General features: G+C 48.2%; 1 protein-coding gene across 1 annotated transcript in view; it reads right to left on the reverse strand.

Moving 5' to 3' along the window:
* The window catches only part of LOC125940185 (uncharacterized), a 94727-nt gene extending 83274 nt beyond the window's left edge, over nucleotides 1-11453 (reverse strand). The window contains exons 1-3 of the mRNA XM_049655976.1: nucleotides 11374-11453; nucleotides 3411-3502; nucleotides 1715-1785 (exon numbers count right to left, since the gene is read on the reverse strand). Of these exons, the coding sequence (XP_049511933.1) occupies nucleotides 1715-1785; nucleotides 3411-3501 (162 nt within the window). The 5' untranslated portion in view covers nucleotide 3502; nucleotides 11374-11453. The remainder of the gene's footprint in view (nucleotides 1-1714; nucleotides 1786-3410; nucleotides 3503-11373) is intronic.
* Nucleotides 11454-25797: the final 14344 nt, after the last annotated feature.

Raw genomic sequence — 25797 nt, forward strand, 5'->3', positions numbered from 1 at the left:
GACGCTGTGTCTTCCGCCATTGCAGACAGAAGTCCGAAACGACGGCCGCTGCGAAGTTCCGTTGCGAGGCAAGACGTACCTTGCACCTCCACCAATGCGTGACGGAAACGAGATGGAGGCGAATGATGTATTTACAAAATATATACAGAGGAGGCTAGGGCAAGAGACGTCTGATACCGCCCAAGTGCCAGCGTCTTCATCGTCGTCTTTGTCGCTCTGCCAAGCATCGCGTTGATCCATGTATGGATCGCCCCGTAACAATATGATGTCAATAATGTTTCTTAGTTCTAGCAACACCGACGCATGCATATTAAGTGTATGTATTGGTTATGTTTATCAGCATTTTATGTCATAAATTTTTCGATATGAGCTTAAATATATTTGCTCGTTATGTATGCTATATTATGTACATGTTATCTATACATTTTGTGAATTCTGCCTTGTGTACGGGCCGCCAGGCATCTTCAAGCTGCGTGTTGCCGCTTTTCGCCTGGGGTGACCCCCAACTATTATGTTGGAAATAAAATCTTTTGATTGATAGATTGATTGATTGAAAAAAGATTAACACTCAAAAACCACAGAAATGGGTTCGGACATAAAGGATAGTTCATGACATGCGTGTCATGTACGTCATGAAACAGCCGGGTACGCCGCAGTGGTCCCATGGTCGTTTCGTTAATTTCGTAAGCTCCCCGCACACTGCTTCGCATAACATCGATTCCCACAAGGCGCGGGATCTGCCAGCTTTTTAACACGAAAGTGTTTTACGCCGGGGTCCACCAAGACTTCACTGACGTATTTCCGTCACGGAAATACGTCAGCTTACAATGTACACGAACATAATACAAAGAAAGAAACCAGAAGAAAAAGTTCCACAAACATGCAAAATTTGGAAATCGAACCCACGACCTCTCGGTCCGCGACGATAGATCGCCGAGCGTTTAACCCATTGCGCCACAAACGCATTTGCACAGAGCTACACAGACGCGCCTTATATATCTAACACTCCTCCGTGTACCCGCGCTCTTGCTCGGGGCGGTGCCGCCGCCTACGAGCAGAAAAGAGAAGTACTGCATTATGACACTAACGCGCACCGACAGTGAACGCTTCGGTGGTCTCAGCACTACGACGCCTCGATGCCAGCATTCGAAGGGACGCTGGCATCAAGAAGCACTACCAACGCCACCTAGGTGGCGTTGGTAGTGCGTTCACCGTACTCAGCACAGCGGAGCGTGGCCTCCGCAATTAGCTCTGAAAATGTTTCTGAAGTTGATCGCGGAGGCTGCAATTACGACGCGCTGTACGCGCTGATTTCACTCGGTGACGATTCAGTTACGTGCTTTGTCTTGCGCGTTGTATTAGTGTGTCAGTTACGTGCTTCGTCTTTCGCGTTGTGCTAGCGTGTGCAGCGTAGTGCAGCTTCCATATGCACGACGGTTGCTCATGGTCATCGACGTTGGTAGTCGTGATGGAGGAGACGTGCCACCAGGCGTCAGGGTGGGTGCATCAACGCCTAAGGGCGCTTTAGCCACAAAACACCAATAGACATTATATATCAATGTGCAATAAACATTACACTACTTCTGTGAAGACACGTTTCACTTTCGTGTTCTATACCGATTCCTATATAAGAGGGATCAACCACATTTTTTTTTCACTTTAGTCTCTCTTTAAAAACACAATTTTTGCAATCACAGTGCAGTAAGTACAGTACCTCTTCAATTGCACCTTGATGTCTCTGGGCAGCATAACTGGACTCATGTGGTATCTCGCGCAGGGCTTCGTCTGAAAGTGCGTAAAGTGAAAAAAAGACATCACAAGAGACCCAGTGAGGGGGTGTCAACCTGAACAACTGAGGACCGGTTAGGTGGAACCAAAATATTCATAGGTAGTGCATGGGTGTTGCATGGTGTGACATTGGTTTTTTCATCCTACATGCTTTGCAAAGAGCTTTGCTTGTTAACTCACTAGCTGGCAGCGGTCCTCCTCTGCAGCATTACATATTCGCTGTTCATTACTAAAAGAAGCTACACAAAGATGTTGCAGCATCAACTAAAGCTCTATGCTATTATGGTGTCATGGATTCCATCAACCAGGGGAGAGACGGAAAATAGAAAATTCTAATAACAAAAGGAATTTCTAATCGTGTATTTCCAAAGACAGCATTTGCAAGGTGGTACAAAATTTATCTCTCCTAAAGAGGCCCAGCAACTCTTTCTTAACACAGCAGATAAACTTGCTTAGTAGTAGATAATATTGTCATCAATTTGTGAGCCACTTTGTGCATGCAGATGCATGTCATGACTGGCAGCTTACCGTTATCCTTGAAAAGTGATCGAACATTGTATTCAACCGTTAGTAGTAACATACGCGGAGCAATAACTTGGAGGGCAAGAAAGAAGCTTGAGAAATTGGAGCCACGCATGGCGTCATGAAATAAAAAAAAGACAGGTGTAACATTAGAAGACACGAAGACAGTGGTGTGGATAAGAGAGCAAATGGGGGTAGCCAATGTTCTAGTTGACATTAAAAGGGAGAAATGGAGCTGGGAAGGCCATGTAATGAGTACGGCAGGTGACTGGGGGTCTATCAGGCTTACAGAATGAATGCCAAAAGACGGGAAGCGTAGTCGGGAACAGCGATGAACTGGGTGATGAAAGTAGGCAATTTCCAGGCATAAGATGTGGTAAACTGGAGCAAGACAGAGGTTACTGGAGATTGCTATAAAAGGCCTTCATCCTGCATTGTACATAACTAGACTGATGATGATGATGATAATCATAATGATGCAGCTGCGAGCCAACAGAAAGGCTGCCTGACTTCCTCAAGCCTGCAAAAAAGCCACACGTACCACTTCTTCATTTAGAGTAAACACCATAGCTATGGGAAGGATTTATTTAGACATCACCACGAAACAATGGATCTGATAAAATAAAGAGTAGTTGGAGTCAGGTGGCAGGGGCACAGGAAGGAGAAATATAATTACTGAGGCGGTTGTGCCACCATCTGGCGGGGAGTGACACCGCTGATAACATGTTCTCCGAGACAAGCAGCTGCAATTGAAAGTGATGGTACGCTACCTTAACATCATGGAGGGAGCATGGTGGTTGACACTTTGCGTGGGCACAGTGGCATGGCTTCGAGTGGAGAAGAAAAGAATGTAAAGGCTGCAAAGCCATGGCAGCATGTTGCCGACAACACCGTTGTTGCCGACAACTCCGCTCATACAAGGCATGTTCGTAAGCGTTTTGTTAGAAAAGACTATTACGTGGATGCCCCACACATAACAGACACATTCCACAGCTTTCGTAAAAGGTGCTGCAAGGCCTCTTCGCATACTGACACACCAAGCAGCAGTGCAACAGGATAATTTGTAAGCAACACCAAAGTGCACAAAAGGCAACACCAACCGTAAGATGAGGACTCGGCCTTTACCACTCGCACATTCGGCATGATGAATGCACGTAGCTGATCTGGCAGTGCTCGATTCGCGTTCTGCATGCTGGAACAAGAATGACAGTGCTGTCATCGCTTTCAAATCAGAACACCACATAAGCATAGAAGCTATTCATACACTCACATTCATAAATGTGAAGCTTTCTTTGCCTATCCCCCCCCCCCCCCTTGCCCTCCGTTTTATGGGTGCTGACTGCTTCCGACTTACCAATTATACAACCTGCGTCACTGGGTATGTGCGAATTGTAGGGTTGTGCGAATAGTGTTTTCTGAGAACAAATCGAACACGAATTGAATGGTGCCAGAAGTGAATCGAATCGCATACTTTTCAAACAAATTGTTTTTGAATAATGAATAGCTGTTAGCACGATTAACATAAAACATTGCTCACATCCCAGTATTCTCAAGTTAGCAAGTTTCTGTGATAACTTACGAAGCACGCTTTATTAAAAACACAAATGCGGCACTAGAAGCAAGCAAGTAGTATCTTCACATGCACAGGGCTCTTCCGAGAGTGCAATGATCCCTAAACAGCTTGGAAAGTAGGCCTACCTAAGTGACGTAGTGTGCTTCACTACGCCAGATCTCATCTTTTAACGCGACAGCGTTAAGGGCCCCGAGTCGCAGAAAATCCGGCGTCGGTGTAGACGTTGGCGCCGGCATCCGCGGCCGAGAAAATTATCCCCAACCACGCAGGGCCTCCGAATATATTTAGGTATATGTATAGCGCACACCTTCTTTTTCTCTCCTTTTTTTAATCTTTATTTATTTTCTTTTATTGCCGGTCTTTTAAGTTAAACAGAACATACACTTATTACACACGTCACAAATGCGAAAATTTGGGAAACAAGCACGAATAAGCGATAAAAATTACGGACAACAAAGCCATCTGTCTGTATAGGACAGGCGTCGTCAAAGAAAAATTCCTTCGTGGCTCACAGAGGCCTTGACAGCCAATCCGGTACATTCTCTTGCATTTCCTGTAGTTGAATAAATCTTGACATACATTGTCTGAAATATATGCGCGCGGGCCTAGCATCGGGATCCCATTGGTAACCTGCCATACGAGCCCGCCATATAGAGCACGCCTTCTTATATGACGTGCGGCATATGCGGGTTATATTGCCACACCATTCTATCATTAATGTTGCTCATACCTTGTCTTGCATTCTTGGCATAGCTTTTAAACGGAATTTCGAGAATGACAATCCACAAACAAATGTCATTAAACAAATACCATCAGCTCATGCCTTTTATGGTAAAGCTTCTCAGACTGAAATATTAAAAGGGAGAAATAAACACGGAAACTTGAAAATGATGCAATTTCTTTTGCGCGGTTGTGCACTGTCTCCGGGATCGGCCCACGCAAGAGGCCGCGTTTCTCACCGAAAGCTCGCCTACGTGCATAGCGTTCGCCGCCAGCGTTTGTCAGTAACCATTACGGTTGCATAAGCTGCAGTTGTAGGCAACCGTGAGGAGCAGTCAGGGATCTTTGAATGCTATCGCGTTCCATTCATAAAAGCGAAGCTTAAGCGTCCTCCAATTTTTATATGTCTATACCACGGAAAAAGAATAACACGAGGTGAAACTATAGGTGAGGCGTAAACTCGTAAAGGCTCATTGGCCGCGTCTTCTGCTCGGCGCTTCCGGTTCACCCGCTGACGGTTTCGGTGCACGATTCTCCGTTCGCGGGGCCGGTCGCGCTTGCTCTTTGTGCACTTTCATCACAAAGCATCGCTCACGCAGCAAATATCTAGATCCTGTGACAGTCGCATCGATAACTGACCATTATATCTGAGCATAGGCAGTCATTTAAGATATTCTTTTGTAGCCGAATACCTTGATGTGCCCACGTGGGAGGCCTATGGCCCAGCCAACTAAGCTGCTGGTTTAATTAAAGTTTGTTCCTCCTCCTCCTAGCCGAATCGACCGAACACGTGAATTAGGTATGCGTGCTGTCGCAGTCGCCGGCTTGAATGACGAGTCGCGTTTTCTTGTTCTCGAGTGAATTCTGTTCGGTTCAACGATGTGAGTGAACTTGTAATATTTCAGTTTGTGCTAGAGCCCGTCGAATACACTAACGTACGTGTTCACCTGTCGTAGTCTTTGATAAATCGCGTTGCGCAAGCGCGCACAGCTAAAAACCTTGACTTTCCTTTTCAAAAAAAAAAAAAAATCTTCCACACAATACAGCTTTTCAAACTTTATACCACTGACGTAGATGCTTGGATAAGTTGGTGTGACATACTGGGAATTTTAAATCATTTTACAGTGAACCTTTATAGGTTTTGCGGCATTTATATAGGAAACATTCATGTATTGTCTTGTAAAATAACTTGCCGTCTACGTTACTGATTATATGTCATAGAACATGCTTACTAACCAAACGCTAACCACACGGTCGGCATGGTTTAACTATGTTTGAAAGTAGTATCTCTTTCTCCAACTTCACCAAAACATTTGTTATTAAAAGTCTAGATACATTTATAACAAATGTTAGCACAATCAAAGCTGCAGTATACCCGTTTTGTCTGGGATAATTTGCGATAGTTATGTAAGATATGGAACGTGAGCTATGCTAGAAGTGTTCGTCGACTGCTGCTGACTTCCGTGTACGCTTGAGTCTGTCTTAATATGCTTTCAACGTCTCTTTATAAGTAATATTGCAGCTTTGTGATCGTTACGCTAGTGTTTCTCGTCTCGTGCACCTTTCACAAAATATACTAGAAACATCACGGCCAACGCTTTTTAAATCCGCCCAGTACTCCTTGCTCGTCTTGCATCTTGCACTAAATTAAGGTCGCTATAATATGCAAGGAAGTCGCATAAATGTTGTTCCAAGACATTCGCGTGAAGAAAAAGCTTGGATTGGAACCGCCGGCCCGTCTATAACGCCTCCACTACTAAACCATGCATGTTTGATCAAATCAGCCTACAGTGAAATTGAGATGTAATAATTTAAAAAAAATCAGATCCCTATTCCACTACTGTGCAGATGAAAGCCAGTGAAGCTGCGGTGAGTTCTGTCGTTCGCACGAACAGAATTCACTTAGAACAGGAAAGTGAGACTCGTCGTTCAAGATAAGCCCACGACTACGACAGCACGCATACCTAATTCACGTGTTTGGTCGATTCCTCTAGAAAAAAATGTTTCATATGACTGCCTATGCCCAGATAAAATGCTCAGTCATCGATGCGACCTTCACAGGCTCTAGATATTTGCAGCGTGAGCGATACCTTGTGATGAAATTGCACAGAGAGCAAGCGCGACCGGCCCCACAAACGGAGAATCGTGCGTCGGAACCGTCAGCGGTTGAATCGGAAGGCCGAGTAGACGACTCGTCCCATGAGCCTTTACGAGTTTACGCATCACCAATTGCAAGCGCTAGCACGAGCACTTGTCGTAATAATATACAGTCTTAATATTGCGGAAATTGGACCACTCTAAACGCAAAAAAAAATTGCGGGGTCAGACTGCGCTTGCTCAGAACCCTATTTCAGTTTTGCGCGTACCGTGTGCCCGCTATTTTTCGAATATAGTGGAGATGCTAAACGGTCGCTAAGGTTTTAGCGTTACAAACATGGCGGCACCTTCGGAATTGACGGCTGCGGCTTCGCAGAGAGGTCTTGTCCTGTTGCCTTGTAGGACTCGCTGATTTACAAATAAATGGTGCTGCTGGTTTTCGCTCCGGGTATTCTGGCTTCGGTAACAGCCTACGGTCGCTGAGACAGCGTTGTTTTCGCTGTCGATTCAAGGTTAAGCACACTACACATGCACAGCGAAAGCGTAACTCTGCCTGTAAACGCTCGTCAGACTAAGGCAAGAAATCATAAAATTATTGTTGCCCAATTAATTTTATTAATATTCGTTATTTGCTTCAATTGTTTTGAAGTTACTAACAGCGTCCGATACGTCTCAAAGTTGTTACCGATTAATTTCCGTACCCGAGCGCTTGACCATGCAGACTCTTATCAAGGCTTGGCGTGGATCCACACGGCTAGTTTGGTTGTCGAGCTGCTCAGTTTTCTGCTTTGACTACTCGCAGCTAGGATGGCGCGCGCGGCGAAGTTTTGCGCTTAGCGGCACATCGTTGTCTTACTCTATACTACAACTCTATCGAACAGCGTTCCGCAAGCGTTCGTAACACGCTAACGCAAACATTTTCCGCAATACGAAAACTCTCTAATGTCACGCTGGGTGAGGAGGAGAGGCGCAGCTTCCGACGCGTTATCGCGGGTGGCGAACGTTAGCGCGGCGCCCCATGCGGCGCCCCAAGGAACTACTATCCTCGCCGTCGGAGCGGAGCGCGCGCAGCAGCGGTCATGGACAAAAAAGAAGAAAAAAAAAAAAAACACATCTCCACGAAGTGAATGCTGATGAGTGGGGCGAAGCTCCAACGCTTATCGGTAAAACCGTGAAACATTCGCCCACACATCATATAAAGACGTGACCCGCTGGTATAGGGTTAATGTATATACACTTATATACACAACATGTAATCATTTACATATCGATGCAATCATGTACATAATTTACAGTGTTGGGTACATAATGATATTTTACTTTACGGACCACAAAGAAGGGTTGTTCCCAATGAGCTCTCGGACCCGTTCCGCAACAGCTTTGTGGTCAGTGAAGTACGTGGCGAGGGGATCTTGAATTATAGGACGCAATGCAAAGTTGGGGAAGGCAATGTCGATACAGGTCCCTCTGATGGGGGTGGGACGCTTACAGCTAAGTTGTACGAGGTGCACCAGAGATCGTAACGGGACATCATGTGTGGGCATGGAGGAAGGAAACAAAACAGGAGAGGCCCTGACGTCACTTTTTTGAGGCCGGAAGTGCAGCCATGTTGGTGTGCCACCTGTCTTTGCGCCTCCAATCAGGGGTTCTGCAGCTCGCCGGAGCAGATGGGCGCGAACTTTGAACTTGCATTGTTACGAGCGGCCGGAAGAGTGTGCTGCCGACGCGCGTCAAAACAAAGCTTACGACACTTCTGTAGCAGGTTTAGTGAAGCAGACGCGCTCCTGTGTTTTTCCGTGGCACGTTGAAGAAGACGACGAAGACCCGCGCCGTGATTGCTTGAGTGTATCTATTGCTGGCCGACACTCACACTCACAGAATCAAAACACAAGTTTCAAGCTTACACACCACACTCTAAAGTCAACTTTTCTGCGCGAACAAATGGTGCTGCGGGAAAGACACCGACGGAAAAATGTCATCTCACTTTTCAGAGACCGAGAGCAGCAGCGAAGCTTCAGGAGCGCGGTTGTCATGGCAACGTTGACATTTGGGGTACCCAGCCCAGTGCTCCTTTGCGAAAAACAGCACGTGAATTCCGCCACACCTTCTCCAATACGCTCGTGCTGGCCAGGGCCTCTCCTGGGGTTTCCTTCCTCCATGTGTGTGGGACTAGCCAGTCGTCAGCCATGATGGTGCTGCTGCTGCGTTGCGAGCCCGCCGCGCCGCTGCTTTTGCCTCTCGGGTGTTCGTGATGAGCAGCTGCATGTAGATCTTCGCTAACTAGCGCGCGCGCTGAGTGTGCAGCGGAGCCGGAGAGTGCAGGTGTGCGCCGTAAAACCCCTATATATAAAAAGTAGCGTCACGCTTTGAAGAATGCCGCCGCCTCCTCGCACACCCTGTCCGAGGCCGACGCCGCGTCGGTACTGGCCTAATGGCATCACGTGGACCGTCGCGCCGGCCGGGCGCTGGCTGCGTTTGTTTACGATCACGCTCCATCGCCATTTTCGCCCGAGAAGCGTCTACCGACTGGCGAGGAGCACGACGATAGCGACGAACACAGTAGGCGATCGTCGAATCTGATCAGCGGTGAAAGATAAACAAGTGCACGTGTTTCAAGCGGTGTAGGCGGCGCAACGGTCGAAAAAGGATCGTGAAAGAGAGGAGAAACAAGGAGGAGGGAAGGCGGAGTCCTACTTTTTATATATAGGGGATTTAGTGCGCTGCGCGGCGGCGCGCCATCTAGCGGGGGCCCTTTGAATAATAGCACAGCTGCGTCTCTAGCGGGAGCAATGAGAACTAGCGTACACGGCGCGAGGGACCGAGCCCCGGTTAGAGGGGCTTCGCCCGTAAAAACTGCTCCCCGAAGGCGCCCGGCGTCGTCTGCTACTGGCCGCTGGCGCGGGGTGGCCCGATGCCGCAAAAATTTTGCGAAGCGCAGTTTGCACTAAAAAGGAATAAAAGACCTGTAGATCTTTTAGTATAAATATTTTTTCAGGATTTAAATTTAGTATCGCATGCTTCTTTATACGGCAGTAAGAGCAAGGAACTAGCGCACTTGCAGATCAGACGACCTGCGATCGCAGCCAGGCGCGTACAGAAAACTGCACTTGGTGCTTTTCAAATTTCCTGACGTAACGACAAACGATAATTTGTTCTACTTTAATGTCATGCACCATTAAAGGCTCCGAGCAGAGTATATGATACGCAGCTATTGTCAGGCGAAAGAAGATATCATTATGTATCTGCAGCACGTTTGAAGCGACGTGGAATGACGGAACACCATAAGTAGAGCAGAGTCAGCCGCTCACTTCGAGTCGTCAGAATCATTCCTTCGTAAATTCTGCAGTTCCTTCACTGCTCCTCTACGAAGTAAGAAGTGTTCGCCGTGTATGCGTTCACCGATTATAGAGAATTGGGCACCGATGCTTCGTCGCAAACTGTAACAGCGGATATAAGTACTGCGCGGAAAACGCTTGAACTTTCAAAGCTTCGAATGACATTGAACGACTGCAAGAATGAGGGAGAGCTATAGAAAGCGAGGATGGAGGACTGACCAGAAACCCTAATGCAAGGGCAGCGCACTGGCATCAAGCAGCCGCGCGCGAGCAGACGACAAAACCGAGACCCCCGCTCTCCGCGTCATCAGACGGATCCGCTGTTTCGCTTCGACAAACTGTCACGTGACCATACGTCAAGCGTCCGGCATTTGGTAGAAGGCGCTGTCACGACGTCCGCCGCCGCGCTAGGGAAGGAGCCGAGTCGCACCTCCTAAATTGTTGATTCTCCATGGTCAATACTATGGCCGGAGGGGCGCAAATTTACTGTTTGCTCCAATTTTATGTTTTCTTGGACGCAGTGGCAGAGAACAACAAGACATTGCAGAGAATAACGGAGTCCAAGGTAGTCCATAGACTCCATACCAAGGCCGCGGTGCTGCCCTCGAATATTTGGAATTCCTGGAGAGTAGTTTTAGCGTTCCTTCAAAGTCGGATGCTTCAAACGACTGAAACAACGGAGTTCGATGCAGCCTGGAATTGCTGGGCCAGCCCAAAAATGCCCTAGACATCGTCATTATCAATGCCACGAAAGAGGCTTGAGTATGCCGTCCCCGGGCGGCAGTGCAGTAAGCATGCGTGCTCCGTGACGCGACTGCAACGCGATGCTCGGAGCGTATGGCTGCCGGCGCTTTCTGCGCCAGCTGGGTGATCGCCGGGGAGACAGATGTGTCACAATGTGTCACAAACGCTCCCTAGTTCACCGTATACCACAATACATCAGCTAACCTAACCTAATGCCCAGCGGTTACGCAAGAAGCGCCAGTTGCCATGCGCTCCGACTAGCGCGCGTTTCAATCGCCGAGCACTAACTGCAGCGAGATATGTCAGTACGTCGAGTGCATAACAAACTGCTAGGCCAAGTATATGCACGTACTCATCGTGAACTATCTTGAGCTTTGCATGCCTTCATATGTGCGGAATAGTGAACACAAAAAACACACACAACGCGAAAGCAGCAACACGAGCAAACGCACGTCTGCAGACACCGCGGACGCTTAAAGCAATGATCAGGGTTGTTCGTGTTGCGTGCATTTTTGCGCTAATTAACGAGCGAGGCAATCAACAACTCCCTTTAACTGCATATGTGGTCAAGAGTGACATAATGGTTAAACTTACCTCGGGCAATCAGACGAGCGACGTCGACGCAGACCTCCTCGAACCAAAGAGCGAGCACTTATGACGCTCCGTCTGCCGGTAACACGTCTCAATCCGCGACGAGTAAACGCGCGTCTGCAGGCAACGCGGCCGCTTAAACGAGACGCTTCGTATTGATTTCCGACCACCTCGACAAATGTTCATGAAAAAGGCTGGCTTTAACGTCGTCGATGTTGCGTGCCAATGTCGGCGCAGGCTTATCTTAAAGCGAAACAGCGGCGTTTTGGACGTTACATGCCTAATGCACGCATTCGCGTGCAAAAAAAAAAATATTAGTGCGGCATTATTGGTGGAATAAGAGACAGGTACGGTGTGATGTGTAACAGACTAATTACGGCCTTTGCAGTAAATAACACATGCAACTGTTCTGGATCGTTATAGATGTGCTTTGTGAAATACGCAGAATTTGTTGAAGCGGACACAGCAATGAAAACGCCTTTTTGAGTCAACATATGATTTAAACAGTGTTCGAGTTATAGAATAGCACACTAACGAAGTACCACGTAGATGCACGTAGCACTGTTTCTGTTTCGTTTCCTTTTTTCGTGTTCTTCACGGAAAACGATTGTTTTGAACGCCTAAAGCTCCTTTGTTTTACAGCGGATCTGTTGATGCAACTAGAAATGCTCCAAGACCTTACACGCTGCTCATCCGAGCGTCCTAAAAAGACACCGCATATCCACGGGGTGAATGATGATGAGTGGGCGAAGCTCCAGAGGGAATCATCGGTAAACTGTGAATCTTCCGTGTAATTCGCTCAGTCATGCCGCACTAAATCGAACGATTGACTTCCACCAATGACACGCGCCATATGTGACGTCATTCCTATTTTATTGCGATAGCAATTATATGGACACTCCAAAGCAGATTTCTGCCGTCGGCGTCGCCGTTGCCGTGAGGTTCCGTATGACGTCAATGGAGATGAAATCGTCGCCGCGCGCCGCCGAACGCTGTATGTGCGAGTGAAAGGGTGCGAGGGACGCGCTCTTTCACGGGGAGTGAACCCACGGCGGTGAACAAACGCGCGTTCTGCGCCGTGCTTCCTTAAGGGCTGCAGAAGTAGGCGTCTCTTTCCTCCTTTACAATCACCATATATGTAGAGCAAACGCGCCTTCTTCCGACGCGCGAAAGGCAGCCGGGGGGGGGGGGGGGGGGAGGGAAGGAGGTGGCGTTTAGCTGTGGCACCAAGTGCCTATTTATATCAGAGGCTCCTGCAACAGTCGGCAACGCCGCACGCATTTTGTGCGAACGCGTGCAAAACGCCGACGGCGTCGACATTAGTTCGGCGTGTTGCCGGTGCTGCTGCATGTCCCAGTTTATAGAGCTGATAAAGCTACTATCATTACTCCGTATAGCTCTCTACAAATTTTCTATCGCAATTGATGCTTCGCCTTTCAGGTGAAACTGCGACCACTTCTGCGCCGTGCTCCCTTAAGGGCTGCAGAAGTAGGCGTCTCTTTCCTCCTTTACAATCACCGTATATGTAGAGCAAACGCGCCTTCTTCCGATGCGCGAGAGGCCGTTGGGAGGGGGGGGGGGGAGGTCGAGGGAAGGGAGGCGACGTTTAGCTGCGGCACCAAGTGCCTATTTATATCAGAGGCTCCGACAACAGTCACTAACGCCGCACGCATTTTGAGCGAACGCGGGCAAAACGCCGATGGCGTCGACAACAGTTCTGCGTGTTGCCGGTGCTGCTGCATGTCCAAGTTTATACAGCTGATAAAGCTAATATCATTACTCCGTATAGCTCTCTACCAATTTGCTATCGCAATTGATGCTTCGCCTTTCAGGTGAAACTGCGACAACTTTTTATAACAGCGCCCTTCATTATAATTGCACCATCTCCCGCTTAAGGGGACGCTAGCACAAACGCGTTAGAAACGTGCAGTACTCTCTAGTAAGGGGGAGAGGCCACAGCGTCTTACGCAGCCGTTTACACATGCCGGAACGTGCACCGCGTTTGCCGACACCCCCGTATTCATAAACGCTCCTCGACTTGAACTTCACTTGCCACCGCCTTCAACGCGTTTCGAACGCGCTGCCCAAGGCGGTGGCAAGTCAAGTTCAAGTCGAGGAGCGTTTATGAATACGGGGGTAAAACGAAGAGGCCACAGCGTCTTACACCAGCTTCTTACACGGGCAGTAACGCGCTCGCACAAACGCGTTAGAAACGCGCAGTCTTTCGTTAATGTTTGGGTATTTATTGTCATCGTGGTGCGTGTGTCCATGTGCGCTTCGTGGCGTAGTGGTTAGCGCCGCGCGTTCGGAAGCGAGGGGTCCCTGGTTCGATTCCGCGCTACGGACACAACTTTCAGAATTTTTTTAGGGGCGAAGCTCCTTAGGGTGTGGGTCTGTCCCTCCTCTGTAGTATGTAGTAGTAGTCGTCGTCGTCGTAGTAGTAGTAGGTAGCCACGTCTACTTTTATGAATAAAAAATAAAAAATTCGGATTGTTTTGTCCGTAGCGCGGAATGAAACCAGCGACCCCTCGCTTCCGAACGCGCGGCGCTAACCAATACGCCACGAAGCGCACACGGACACACGCACCACGATGACAATAGACAGTTTTAGGTTAGCGTTTGCAAGCAAACGTAAGCGCATTACGGACGTAAAAAATAGCGTCGTCTTCACTGCGCATGCTCAGAACGTTATTCTGTTTCTGAGGTTTACGTGCGCTATGTTAACGTACGTTATTTGGCGAGTTTAACGTTCGTAATGTTTACGGACGCTAAAAAATAACGTTGCCAATCATGGCGGCACCACTGGCTCCCGCTTCAGCATGAATTCTCGTGATGGTTGCGCTCTCCCTCGCGTAGATCAGCAGTAACTATAGAAATAAGCTTTCGCTTTCTCTAAACTCACCTGAAACGCTGGTTTTAAGGGCATAGCGCGCCCAATTTCCGAGATCGTTCGGCGATTCCGGCGATCGTAAGCCTATATGCGACGCATCCGCATACGTTGCCGTATAGCAACACCAGGATGGATGCTAATGGATTCCCTTGTCTTGGACGGGTTTGGCAAAACTCATAGTCGCTGGCCGTGCCATGGCTACAGTGTACTAGAAGATCTTATTCTTGGAAAACAGTCTGCAAAATGGAGGCTGTACCACCAACAGGTGTGACACGCTTGCGCTTCACCGAGAATGACGATTTATCTCTTCTCCGTGAAGTGAATGCTTGCAACCCGCTTCGAAATCCATCAGAATGGCAAGAGATTGCGAAAAACATGGAACTTGCGACGAAGAAGGTGTTCAGCGCAAGAACTCTGCGTAAGCGATACAAGCTTCTGCTAGCGCATTTCACCAAGAGCGACCGGGCATGTCTTCGAAAGTAAGTGAGCAGCCTCGATTCTGCAGAATGTAAACACACAAACAAAAAATAACGTTATGGTGTCTAGATGGGTAGGTGCACCGACCGGGGCCCGTCTGGAGCGCAGTTCACCGCTTCTTCGCGTCATGACGCTCACCGTCTGCCACCTGTAGCAGACGACGCGCGCTGCGGAACCGCGCGTCGTCTGCTACAGGTGGCACACGGTGAGCAAAGAATAAACCCCGTATTGGAATAGTTGTATGTCGTCTGTTCACGTCAGCTTGATAGGTGAGTAGCTCTGAGTCTCTCTTACTGTTTGAAAGTTCCTAAGATATTTGAAATGTGCAACAACATTTCGTTCGACACACTTGAAATGACTCTGTAGTGGCGACAGAAGAAGTCTTGTAAGTCACACAGGCGGTTCGGGTAGGCCAGGAGACGCAAGCACATGTACAGGGCTTCCTGGGCAGACACTCTCACTCCTTGAGCGCTTGTCACGTAGTCCGGCACTTGCAATGCTTTCACGAGAACAGCCAAGTCTTGATTTTCAAATCGGAATTGGCGACAGAACGTGTGGTCTGGGATGGCATCAATGTTGAGGAGCCCATTCCTGGCTGCATACAACCTGTGTCTTGGTTCGCGCTCGCGCATCGTAATTGCTTCCATGTCGTGCCAGCTTAGGTAAGCCAAGCAAAAAGGGTCCCAAGGAACACTTGAGCGCTCCATGAGTTTGTGAACAGGAACAGGACGTGCGATGCAGAACCTGCTGCTGAATCGTTTTCGCGACGTTCTCGCGCACACATAAACGGATTGGCCACTTCCTCGGCTACATGTGACTCGCTTGTAGCCAAGACAGGAATTGATTGTTGATTTAGGCAAGAGATGGAGCTACGTCCGCTTACGTTATATATTACGTTTACGTTCTCGGAACGTTAAACTAAAAGTCCTTAAGCGACGCACACCCTAACGTCCCGTAAGGTGTTTGCGTTTAGCGTACGTAAGTCGAGAAACGCTAAACTAAAACTGTCTAATAAATACCCCACATTAACGAAAAACTGCGCGTTTCTAACGCGTTTGTGCTAGCGCGTTACGGCCCGTGTGAGAAGCTGCTGTAAGACGCTGTGGCCTCTCCGCCTTACCCCCGTATTCATAAACGCTGATGGCGTCGGCAAACGCGGTGCACGTTCCGGCATGTGTAAACGGCTGCGTAAGACGCTGTGGCCTCTCCCCCTTACTAGAGAGCACTGCACGTTTCTAACGCGTTTGTGCTAGCGTCCCCTTAAGCGGGAGATGGTGCAATTATAATGAAGGGCGCTGTTATAAAATAGGAATGACGTCACATATGGCGCGTGTCATTGGTGGAAGTCAATCGTTCGAATTAGTGCGGTGAGACTGGGCGAATTACACGGAAGATACACGGTTCACCGATGATTCCCTCCGGAGCTTCGCCCACTCATCATCATTCACCCCGTGGATATGCGGTGTTTTTTTTTTCTCATAAAAGTAGACGTGGCTACCTACTACGACGACTACTACTACTACTACAGAGGAGGGACAAACCCACACCCTAAGGAGCTTCGCCCCTAAAAGAAAGAAGCTACGGAATTAATTCTCAACTAAAGCGTAAGCATTGTTTGGCTCAGTTTGCTTGCTTGCTTGCTTGCTTGCTTGAAAGTTTTGCCTGCTTCCCTTTCCTTGCTTATGTTCGTCTACCCATGGCCTTCCCCGTGGCAAAGAGTGGTTAGGCTTTAAGGTTCATTCACACCAGCGACTGACAGTCGTCGCAAATGGTCGCAAACTGTCGCTTTTCTCGAAAAGCGGCTATTTTAGGCCAGTCGCTCACTGCTCGATTTTTCAGTCGCGCGACCGTGGTCGCAAAGCTGCTCAACCAATCAGCGCCTCGCCGAAAGTGATGTTATGTGTTTTCATCCGGCGTCCTCCACGCCAAATCCAATGTCCACGCCACCATACAGACTACAGGGCGGTAATTGGTGTCTTCCCATGTGATGCTGGGAAGCAAGCAGTTGCAGCAACGTGTCAAATGTACACGGTCGCATTCGCTGGAAGCTAAACAGCAGCAAAAGAAAGCACAACAAACACAAGCCCCTTTTTCCAGCTGCCGTTCGTTGGATGAGCACGCCACCCAAAGGTGAACAGCGGGTGAACAGCTTCGCTTTAATATTGTGCACCAAATCCCACGCAACGCGAACTATAAATTGCAACTTGCTCTCGATAATACTCGGTGTCATGCGCACAATGTTCGGGCAGGAGGCGGATTAAGTGGCCGGCCGCTTCACGCGAGCACCCACCAGCGTCGCGTTTTTTTTTTTTTTTTTTTTCGGCGGCTTCCGAACTGCCACAGCTGACACAGTGGCAGAGCACATCAGCATAGGGACGACGTCTTCCTGTTCGCTCGAATCAAAATCCATGGCTGTTGGCGGAAGGCGAGACCAATTTACACAGTGCCAGCGAAGTGCGCGCGAACTGCGTAGATTCCTAGAGTTCTCGCTGAGAACGATACTCTCTGGGATTGCGACTTGTGGGTGGCGCTCAGCCGGGCTTGCCGGTGTGAACATCGGTCGCATTCGGTCACTTTTTCGTCGCGAGTCTCAAATGGTCGCGCTACCTCCTCAAGTCGCCGGTGTGATTGAGCTTTTGGCCTACAATTGGCAGATTTTCTCGCCTCAGCCGACCCATTCAATGCAATTGTGCCTACTGAGCCGGAACGCCGGGCACGAACGCGCCTCGACGGAACAGGGGCGGTATTCTGTAAGAGTCTACCTAGTGGACTGTTCATTTCGCCATTTCTGCGACCGTTGATTCGCTGCAGCTTGACGTGCAGGAAGGTGCCAGCCAGTCTCCGTCCTGCACGTCAAGCTGCAGCGAATCAACGGTCGCCGAAATGGACAGTCCACTAGGTAGACTCTCACAGAATACCGCCCCAGAGCGGTTTAAAGGGAACACCAGTTGCTGTAGTAACGCGTGGGGCGTTGCGGCAGGGCAGAGTGCATCGCCGCGATGACATGCCACCCTCGCTGTCGCTCTGCCAAGCCTCTGCTTTGCCCGCGTTCCTTGTCCACGGAAGATTTCGCCTGCGTTCCGACGACGCTACGAAAACGCACCAGGCGTCTCAACGCTCTCGCTTGCCCTCGAGGTGTGTTGAAGCGCCTGTTTTCAAGTATAGTGGTAGCCAACGTTCTTTGGTGGTAGCGTCGGCTGCTACACTGTGTGGCGCTATAGAAGCCGACGAGAAAGAGTTTTGATGCATGTTCTCGAGAAAAAAAACACCGCATATCCACGGGGTGAATGATGATGAGTGGGCGAAGCTCCGGAGGGAATCATCGGTGAACCGTGAATCTTCCGTGTAATTCGCCCAGTCTCGCCGCACTAATTCGAACGATTGACTTCCACCAATGACACGCGCCATATGTGACGTCATTCCTATTTTATAAGAGCGCCCTTCATTATAATTGCACCATCTCCCGCTTAAGGGGACGCTAGCACAAACGCGTTAGAAACGTGCAGTACTCTCTAGTAAGGGGGAGAGGCCACAGCGTCTTACGCAGCCGTTTACACACGCCGGAACGTGCACCGCGTTTGCCGACGCCATCACATGACTGCTGAGAGAGTATAACCCCCGTATTCATAAACGCTCCTCGACTTGAACTTGACTTGCCACCACCTTCAACGCGTTTCGAACGCGCTGCCCAAGGCGGTGGCAAGTCAAGTTCAAGTCGAGGAGCGTTTATGAATACGGGGGTAAGGCGGAGAGGCCACAGCGTCTTACACCAGCTTCTTACACGAGCCGTAACGCGCTAGCACAAACGCGTTAGAAACGCCCAGTCTTTCGTTAATGTTGGGTGTTTATTGTCATCGTGGTGCGTGTGTCCATGTGCGCTTCGTGGCGTAGTGGTTAGCGCCGCGCGTTACCAGGGTTCCCTGGTTCGATTCCGCGCTACGGACACAACTTTCGGAATTTTGCTTTTCATAAGTAGACGTGGCTACCTACTACTACGACTACTACTACTACTACTACTACTACATACTACAGAGGAGGGACAGACCCCCACACCCTAAGGAGCTTCGCCCCTAAAAAAGAAACCCCGAAGACGAGCTGCGCATTTTAAACATTTTTGTGCGTGGTTTCGCATTTTTGTACAGGTTTCGCGTGACAGTGCTGGGGAGCTCGCCAAAGAAAGCTTCCGCATCAGAAGAAACATGTTCATTCGCCAAGTTTAAATAAGTAGGAAGCAGTTGGCATATGCTACGGGTGATATAGAGGCACATTTTGAAGTTCGAGCTTAAACAGGTGCTAAATGAACCTTACTAAATCTCACTAAATTCTCAATTTATGCCTGTTTAGAGGCCTTATATGAAACGCTTGCAAATATTTCCTGCTGTCTTGGGATTATCATACTGTTGGCGAAAATTTCTTATTTTTACATTTAAAGAGAATTTGCAGCCCTATGTGGATGTCATAGGTGCAAGAAAGTTTTAAATGTGTAGGTTAATTATGTGTACGGAAATGATTTGCTGAATACTCTATTTTTCCCCATTTCTATGTGTGTTGGAGACACGTGGTTGCTTCTTGCGGCTTCCTCGTCAAAGTAAATGAGGCACATATTGTTCATATTTTGTCAAAATAGGAAGCATATTCATGATGGCTGACGAACGAATAATGTTCAAACTGTTTAGGTTAATTACAGCCTCGCTAGAAAATTACTTACGAAAGCGTCCAGAGCTTTAGAATCCCATTTTACAAACAGCGTAGAAATATCGCTGAATGCCGTAAACGATCTGAAAGTGCCACAAAGTTAACATTTCGATGGAATAGCTAGTGGTTTTATTATGGTTGATACGCGGGCAGTTTCGACAATGCTTGGTAATTACGTGAATTGTAAAGTAATAAAATAAATTATGGGGTTTTGCGTGCCAAAACCACGACCTGATTATGAAGCGCACCGTGGTGGGGGACTCCGAAATGATTTCGAACACCTGGGGTTCTTTAAGGTGGACCTAAGTCAAAGTACACGGGTGTTTTCGCATTTCGCCCCCATCGAGATTTTTATAAAAGCCCGTAAGATATGTGCTCAAATGTGTTTTACGACTGTTCACGGCCATGTTTGCCAGTGGGCCGACAGAGCTTTACGTAGGCCACACCGACTTCATAGTTGTAGAGCATGAACGGCATGTTATGCGTAATGTGTGGCGAAACTTGAACACTTGTGGCTTAATTACAAGCTATGCAAATATTTTCTGATCCTCGTTTTCGTGAAATTTTCATTCCTCATACAGTGTTATGGTACTATTTTCCGAGTGTCCTCGGAGATCCATATGACAGACCTGGCTTGTGGGTATAGTTGGTGAAAATAAGAGACCGGGCAGGTGTGATATGCGTAAGCGAAGTTCAGAGTTAATGGGCTAATTACGGCCTTTGCAGTAAATAACACATGCGACTGTTAGGGACCGTTATAGATGCGGTTTATGATAGACGCATAATTTAGCCCGCTGTCTTGGAAGAGTTATACTTGCCACCGAGATCAAATTTACTTAAAATGGCAACAACGTTATAGCCGACGTGCAGGCATGCAAAGTTAAACGTGTGTTGATGAATTAGAGCCTTTGTAAATAGTTCTTTCACCAAAGGCTGGAAAGCGTCATATACGGCCGTTATTCACTGTTTCTGAGTGCCCCGAGAGAACGCTACGCTATAACGAGTTTACGTGCGATGGAAAGGGAAGTCATGTTAGGTAAGATGTGCGGGTTAAGGGCTTCTTGGTTGACTATGACTGTTGCAAATAATTACCTAATACTTGTTTGCTGGCAGTTTTCATGCTTTCCACGATACACACAGTGCAATGTGGGCGGGCGAGCTATGGCTTTTGCAGTAAATTACCTATACAAGAGCTCCGTGTCATTATACCGGGTGTTTCACAAATTGCAATCGAAATCACTTAAAAATAGGCAACATATTAGCTAACGAAGCAATATCCTATTGATTTCTTTTACCTCAGTTGCAAACATTTGAAAATTACTCGATGTAGTAATTACTCAACTATGAAAATTAGACTAACGTTTTGACCAACAAAGCCTTGCGATTGATTCGAATGGAAGACGATGAAACATGAACTACCCGAGAAGCTCATGACTGTTTCGACAATTGCAAACAATTGACGCTGATAATTTTTACAGAGCAATGAATTCCGTCCAATTCCACGCGGAAAAACGAAACTGAACGACCGAAAAACGCAACTGTGAAGCCCTTAGTAGATGCCCATGATCGACATCACTGTACTTGCTCCTCATCCGTGAGCGAGCTTCAAGCGAGCGTCCTTATCAAGATGCACTCTCGCTCGCTTCATGCTCGCCCGATGGTGAGGCGCCAGCAGTCACGTCAATCATAGGCGTCTGTGAAGGGCGGCGGCTACGTGGGGCGCGTCCGAACGTGGCCGGACGCACCCTACCTTGGAGCGATCTGCGATGGGGACTGGGTTCGCCGAGCGCTGATAGCTTAGTGTGCGCTGTGTTCTCGCCGATTATTTCGCGTTAAGGCGAGAGGCAGCATGAAGGTCAACTCCCTCGCTGCTGCCGCCGCGCTTCCTCACGCAAGCGTCTCTGACAGCGAGTTGCCGTGGTCATGGAGTGAGGTGCGTTCATGTGTGCTTGCGCACGCGTGACGCCATGCTTCTCAACTTACTTAGTAAGCGAATGTCTAATACAAATTTACACGGCGGATAAAACTACTATCCTTACTTCGTATAGCTGTCTAATAATTTGCTATCGCAATCGATGCTTCGCCTTTTGGGTGAAACTACGACTCCTTCCTGCGTGAAATTTGCCGGAAGTCATTACGCTGTGAAATTTGGCAGCGCCAACTTTTTGGGTTTCTTAAAATGGTTATAAGCCCCTTGTATGACACGCTTCTAGTCTTCCATTGGGATCAGTCGCGCGACACTTTCGTTTAAAAATTTAGCCAAATTTGCATGATTACCTACAGATTTCTATACAGAGTCATTTTCAATTTTTTGCCTTAGTGGTAAAAGTAATCCAGCGAAATTCATTTGAACTTCTTATCTTTTCCTATCTTTAAGGAACTTCAAACCCATTTTCTAGAACACCCGGTATAGGCGGTTTTTCATATAAGTGGATATAAATAAATAAATAAGGTGGTTTTACGAAGAGCGCAGAATTCGCCCGCTATCATGAAATATCTATATATCTGCCACCGCCATCAAATTTAACGAAAATCAGAAAACTATTACCATTGTGCATGTAAAATAAAAAGAGTACGTTTTGTTTATTTTTAGACGATACAGATTCCTTATTTAAAAAAAGTTATTAGCATAGCGAACATGGCGTTTCAGCCAAGAGATTTCTGAGCAAGGCGGACATAGTTTGCGACTAGTAATGTGAGCTGTAGAATAATAATTACCAAAAGCTTATAATTACCTTTTTTATTATTTCCTCGGTGGCAGTTGTATAAATGTGAAATTTGAAGACGGTCACACTTTATTGCACCATCTTTTAAATGCGAAGCATTTCTTGGCAAACATTTGGCATTTTGACAGTATCTAGCCGCTTACGTCTTGGTGCTCTCATGTTCGTATCGTTAACTTGGTATTTACCAAGTTTGGCATATTCTGATAAGAGTGTATCACGAACATAAACGATAGATTATGACATGAATATCATGCCATGTGTGTCATGTAGGTCATGAAACAACTCTCTACGTTTTGGTGCTCTCATGGTCATTTCGTTGACTTGGTAGATACCAAAATTGGTATAGTATGACAACAGTGTATGACGAATTCACATAAAAGATAGGGCATGACATGCGTGTCATGTAAGTCATAAAACAGACGCCTAAATTTACAATGACCAAGCGAAAGAACATTGACACTCAAGAACCACTGAAATGGGTTCTGACGTGTGTACTAAGTGAAGGAAGCAATAAAAGATCATGGTAGAAGTCATAATCATGAGCATGAGCAAGCAAAAATCACAATGACTCAACAAAAGAAAATAACACTCAAAAATCACTGAAATGGATTCGGACGCGGGTACTAAGTGAAGGAAACACTAAAGGATAGTGATCGAAGTCATAGTCATGACGATGACTCAGCATAAATGACTATGACTCATCGAAAAATATTAACACTCACAAGCGAATGGAATTGGTACGGATGTGGTACTAAGTGAAGGAAAAGTGTATAGGTCATCTTCATGAGCATGACTAAGGCTTTCGCCTTATGGTATCTTAGGCGTCGCTAAAGGGACTCCTGAGGACTCATGACATGAATGCCATGACATGTGTGTGATGTAGGTAATGAAACAACCGCCTACGTCTTGGTGCACTTATGGTCATTTCGTTAACTTGGTAGTCTACCCGCACACTGCTTCGCATAACATCGATTCTCACAGGGCGTGGGATCTGCCGGCGTTTTTTAAAAGTCTTGGAAATCGCACCTAATAGGAGATATTGTAGCGTTAGCTACACTGGCCTAGCCAAGCCCGTTTCGCGCGGCACATCAAGAGCCGTGCTGCGCATGCGCAAGGATCAGTGATGTCACACGGCTTGCGCACCGGAGCCACCGGAGCCGGCACCTCTCGCGCACTCCGCCGCCGCCGCGCGCGACTCACCGCCGCCGGTCTGCGCATTCCAGAGGAGTGACGTCGTAGCCGTGGTAGACGCACTGGCGCCGGCGCGCGCTCGCTGTGCAGTCGCCGTCTGACACTGCGCTGGAGCCGCTGCGCTTCTGACTGGCGTTTGCCAGTGTGGTATAGCCATGGAGAAGGAGAGCGCAAATGCTGCTCAACAGCGCAGAAGAACGGAGAAGCTTGACTCATCGGATCCCGAAGTAGTTGCCTGGCAATTAGCGGTTGAGCGTAGGAGGAATGAATACATGTGCCACATAATACGTATACCGCGTGTGTGTCATTGGAGCAGCAGTAATCATGACAATCAAGCTAATCCTTGACAATCTAGACAACCAGGAAAGCTAAGAATAATCAGCTGAACCTTTGCTAACGCTACGTGTATCCTGGCATAGCCGAGCTAAGCCACTGCAACTTTTTCATCATCGATTTGCAGCGCTCTATCGAGGCTATATCGAAACCGAGCGTGCCGGGAGCGCTGAACAGGAGAGATAATAAACATCTTTAATGTGTAAATGCAGCTTTAGAAAGGCGTCCTCATTCCAGAATTCCTTGAGTTCGGGCCGCGTCCTGGGCCCTCGCAATCAGCCGTTGCTGATCTTCGAGGTCAGAGCTGGCCAAGGCTCTCTCCCAAAGCGCAGAAGAGGAGTCTCCGTTATTACATTAGGCGGAAACGCTCCATGACGAAAACCGCGACAAAGGTTTCAAACTGATATTTGCGGCCAGTCGCGGCAGGTACTGGTACGTCACATTTTTGCTGTCAAGCATGTGCTACTGGTTGCCATGTCAGGATTTGCCGTGACATGCAATCGTTCAAACTTCGGCACACACTTCATCACGGGGAATTTCCGTCCGACACTGCAGCGGGCGCGCCGCGCTAGGTTTCTTTGATTGAGCGCTGAAATGTGATTATGAAAATCTAGAGTTCGAGACGATTTCCGTGATTTAAAAAAGTTAGGGTACATGAAAATGTGACTGCCTCCAAATGCTTTTTATACAACTGCGCCTAAGACTCTAATAAAAAAACGGTAATTTACAAGTTTCTGCAATATGTTTTCCGAAACTCACTTAAGTGACGTTATTAGCAGCAAAGTATGGCCGCCTCGTCTAAGAACTCCTCTGGGAAAACGCCACGTTCGTTTCGCTCATACCGTCCTTTAAGAAAAGATATATTGTTGCGCGAACGAAGGATTAAGTACTGGAGACTATTTACAAAATATATTTACACAGGATAGCTGCAGCGCTGGCCAGTTCAGCCGCCACCTCGAGAGCAAAGCGCAGTTTGTCTTCTTCGTCTGGGTGCCCGCGCGCATCGTCCAGAATAAACACGGAATGCGCATGTATGATTATCCCCGGCGGCAGAAGCACCGTCCCGCTGCGTCTAAATATCAGTGGGAACGGGAGGGTAATACGGTTTTAGGCGTGCGACATGCACAACGTCAGTGGAAGTCGGGGCCGATGAGGCACTGGTACTGACTGGGGTGATTTCATACGTAAGTGGAGTCACGGCACGCAGCACTCGATATGGGCCTGTGTACCGAGACAGGAGTTTTTCAGACAGGCCAACGGGACGAGTCGGTGACCACAGGAGTACCAGAGATCCAGGCGAAAAGTGAACGTCTCTGTGATGTCGATCGTACAAACGCCGTTGGTTCTCTTGGGAGGTGAGGAGGCGAGCGCGGGCAATTTAGCGAGCTTGGGCTGCCCTGGTGATGGCGTCAAGGGCATATTCGCTGGTATCTGCTGCGGCGGATGGAAGGGATGTGTCCAGTGGCAATGTGGGTTCTCTGCCAAACAACAGAAAGAACGGGCAATAGCCGGCAGTGTCGTGACGCGAAGAGTTATATGCAAATGTGACATAGGGTAGGACAGGTCCCAATCAGTATGGTCAGACGAGACATACTTTGCAAGCATGTCTGTCAGGGTTCGATTGAGACGCTCCGTGAGACCATTAGCCTGTGGATGGTAAGACGTAGTCAGCTTGTGCCTCGTTGAGCAGGACTGCAATATGTCGGCGATGACTTTAGAAAGGAATGTCAGACCACGGTCAGTGAGCAGTTGGTGTGGAGCTCCATGCTGCAGAATCACGTCGCGTAAAAGAAAATCGGCGACATCTGTGGCACAGCTTGTTGGAAGCGCTCTGGTGATGGCGTAGCGCGTGGCGTAATCTGTCGCCACAGCGACCCACTTGTTGCCAGACACTCATAGAGGGAAAGGGCCAAGTCCAAACCAACGCGAAAGAACGGCTCCGAAGGAACGTCGAGCGGTTGAAGGCACCCGGCAGGGAGCGTCGATGGTGTTTTCCGCCGCTGGCATTTATCACACGCCGCAACCTATTTCCGTACGGAGTGGGCAGGGCCTGGCCAAACGAAGCGTCGGCTAATCCGGTCGTAGGTGCGGCAGACGCCGAGGTGACCTGCCGTT

The sequence above is a fragment of the Dermacentor silvarum genome, chromosome 9 (genome assembly GCF_013339745.2).
Source record: "Dermacentor silvarum isolate Dsil-2018 chromosome 9, BIME_Dsil_1.4, whole genome shotgun sequence".
NCBI lineage: Eukaryota > Metazoa > Arthropoda > Arachnida > Ixodida > Ixodidae > Dermacentor > Dermacentor silvarum.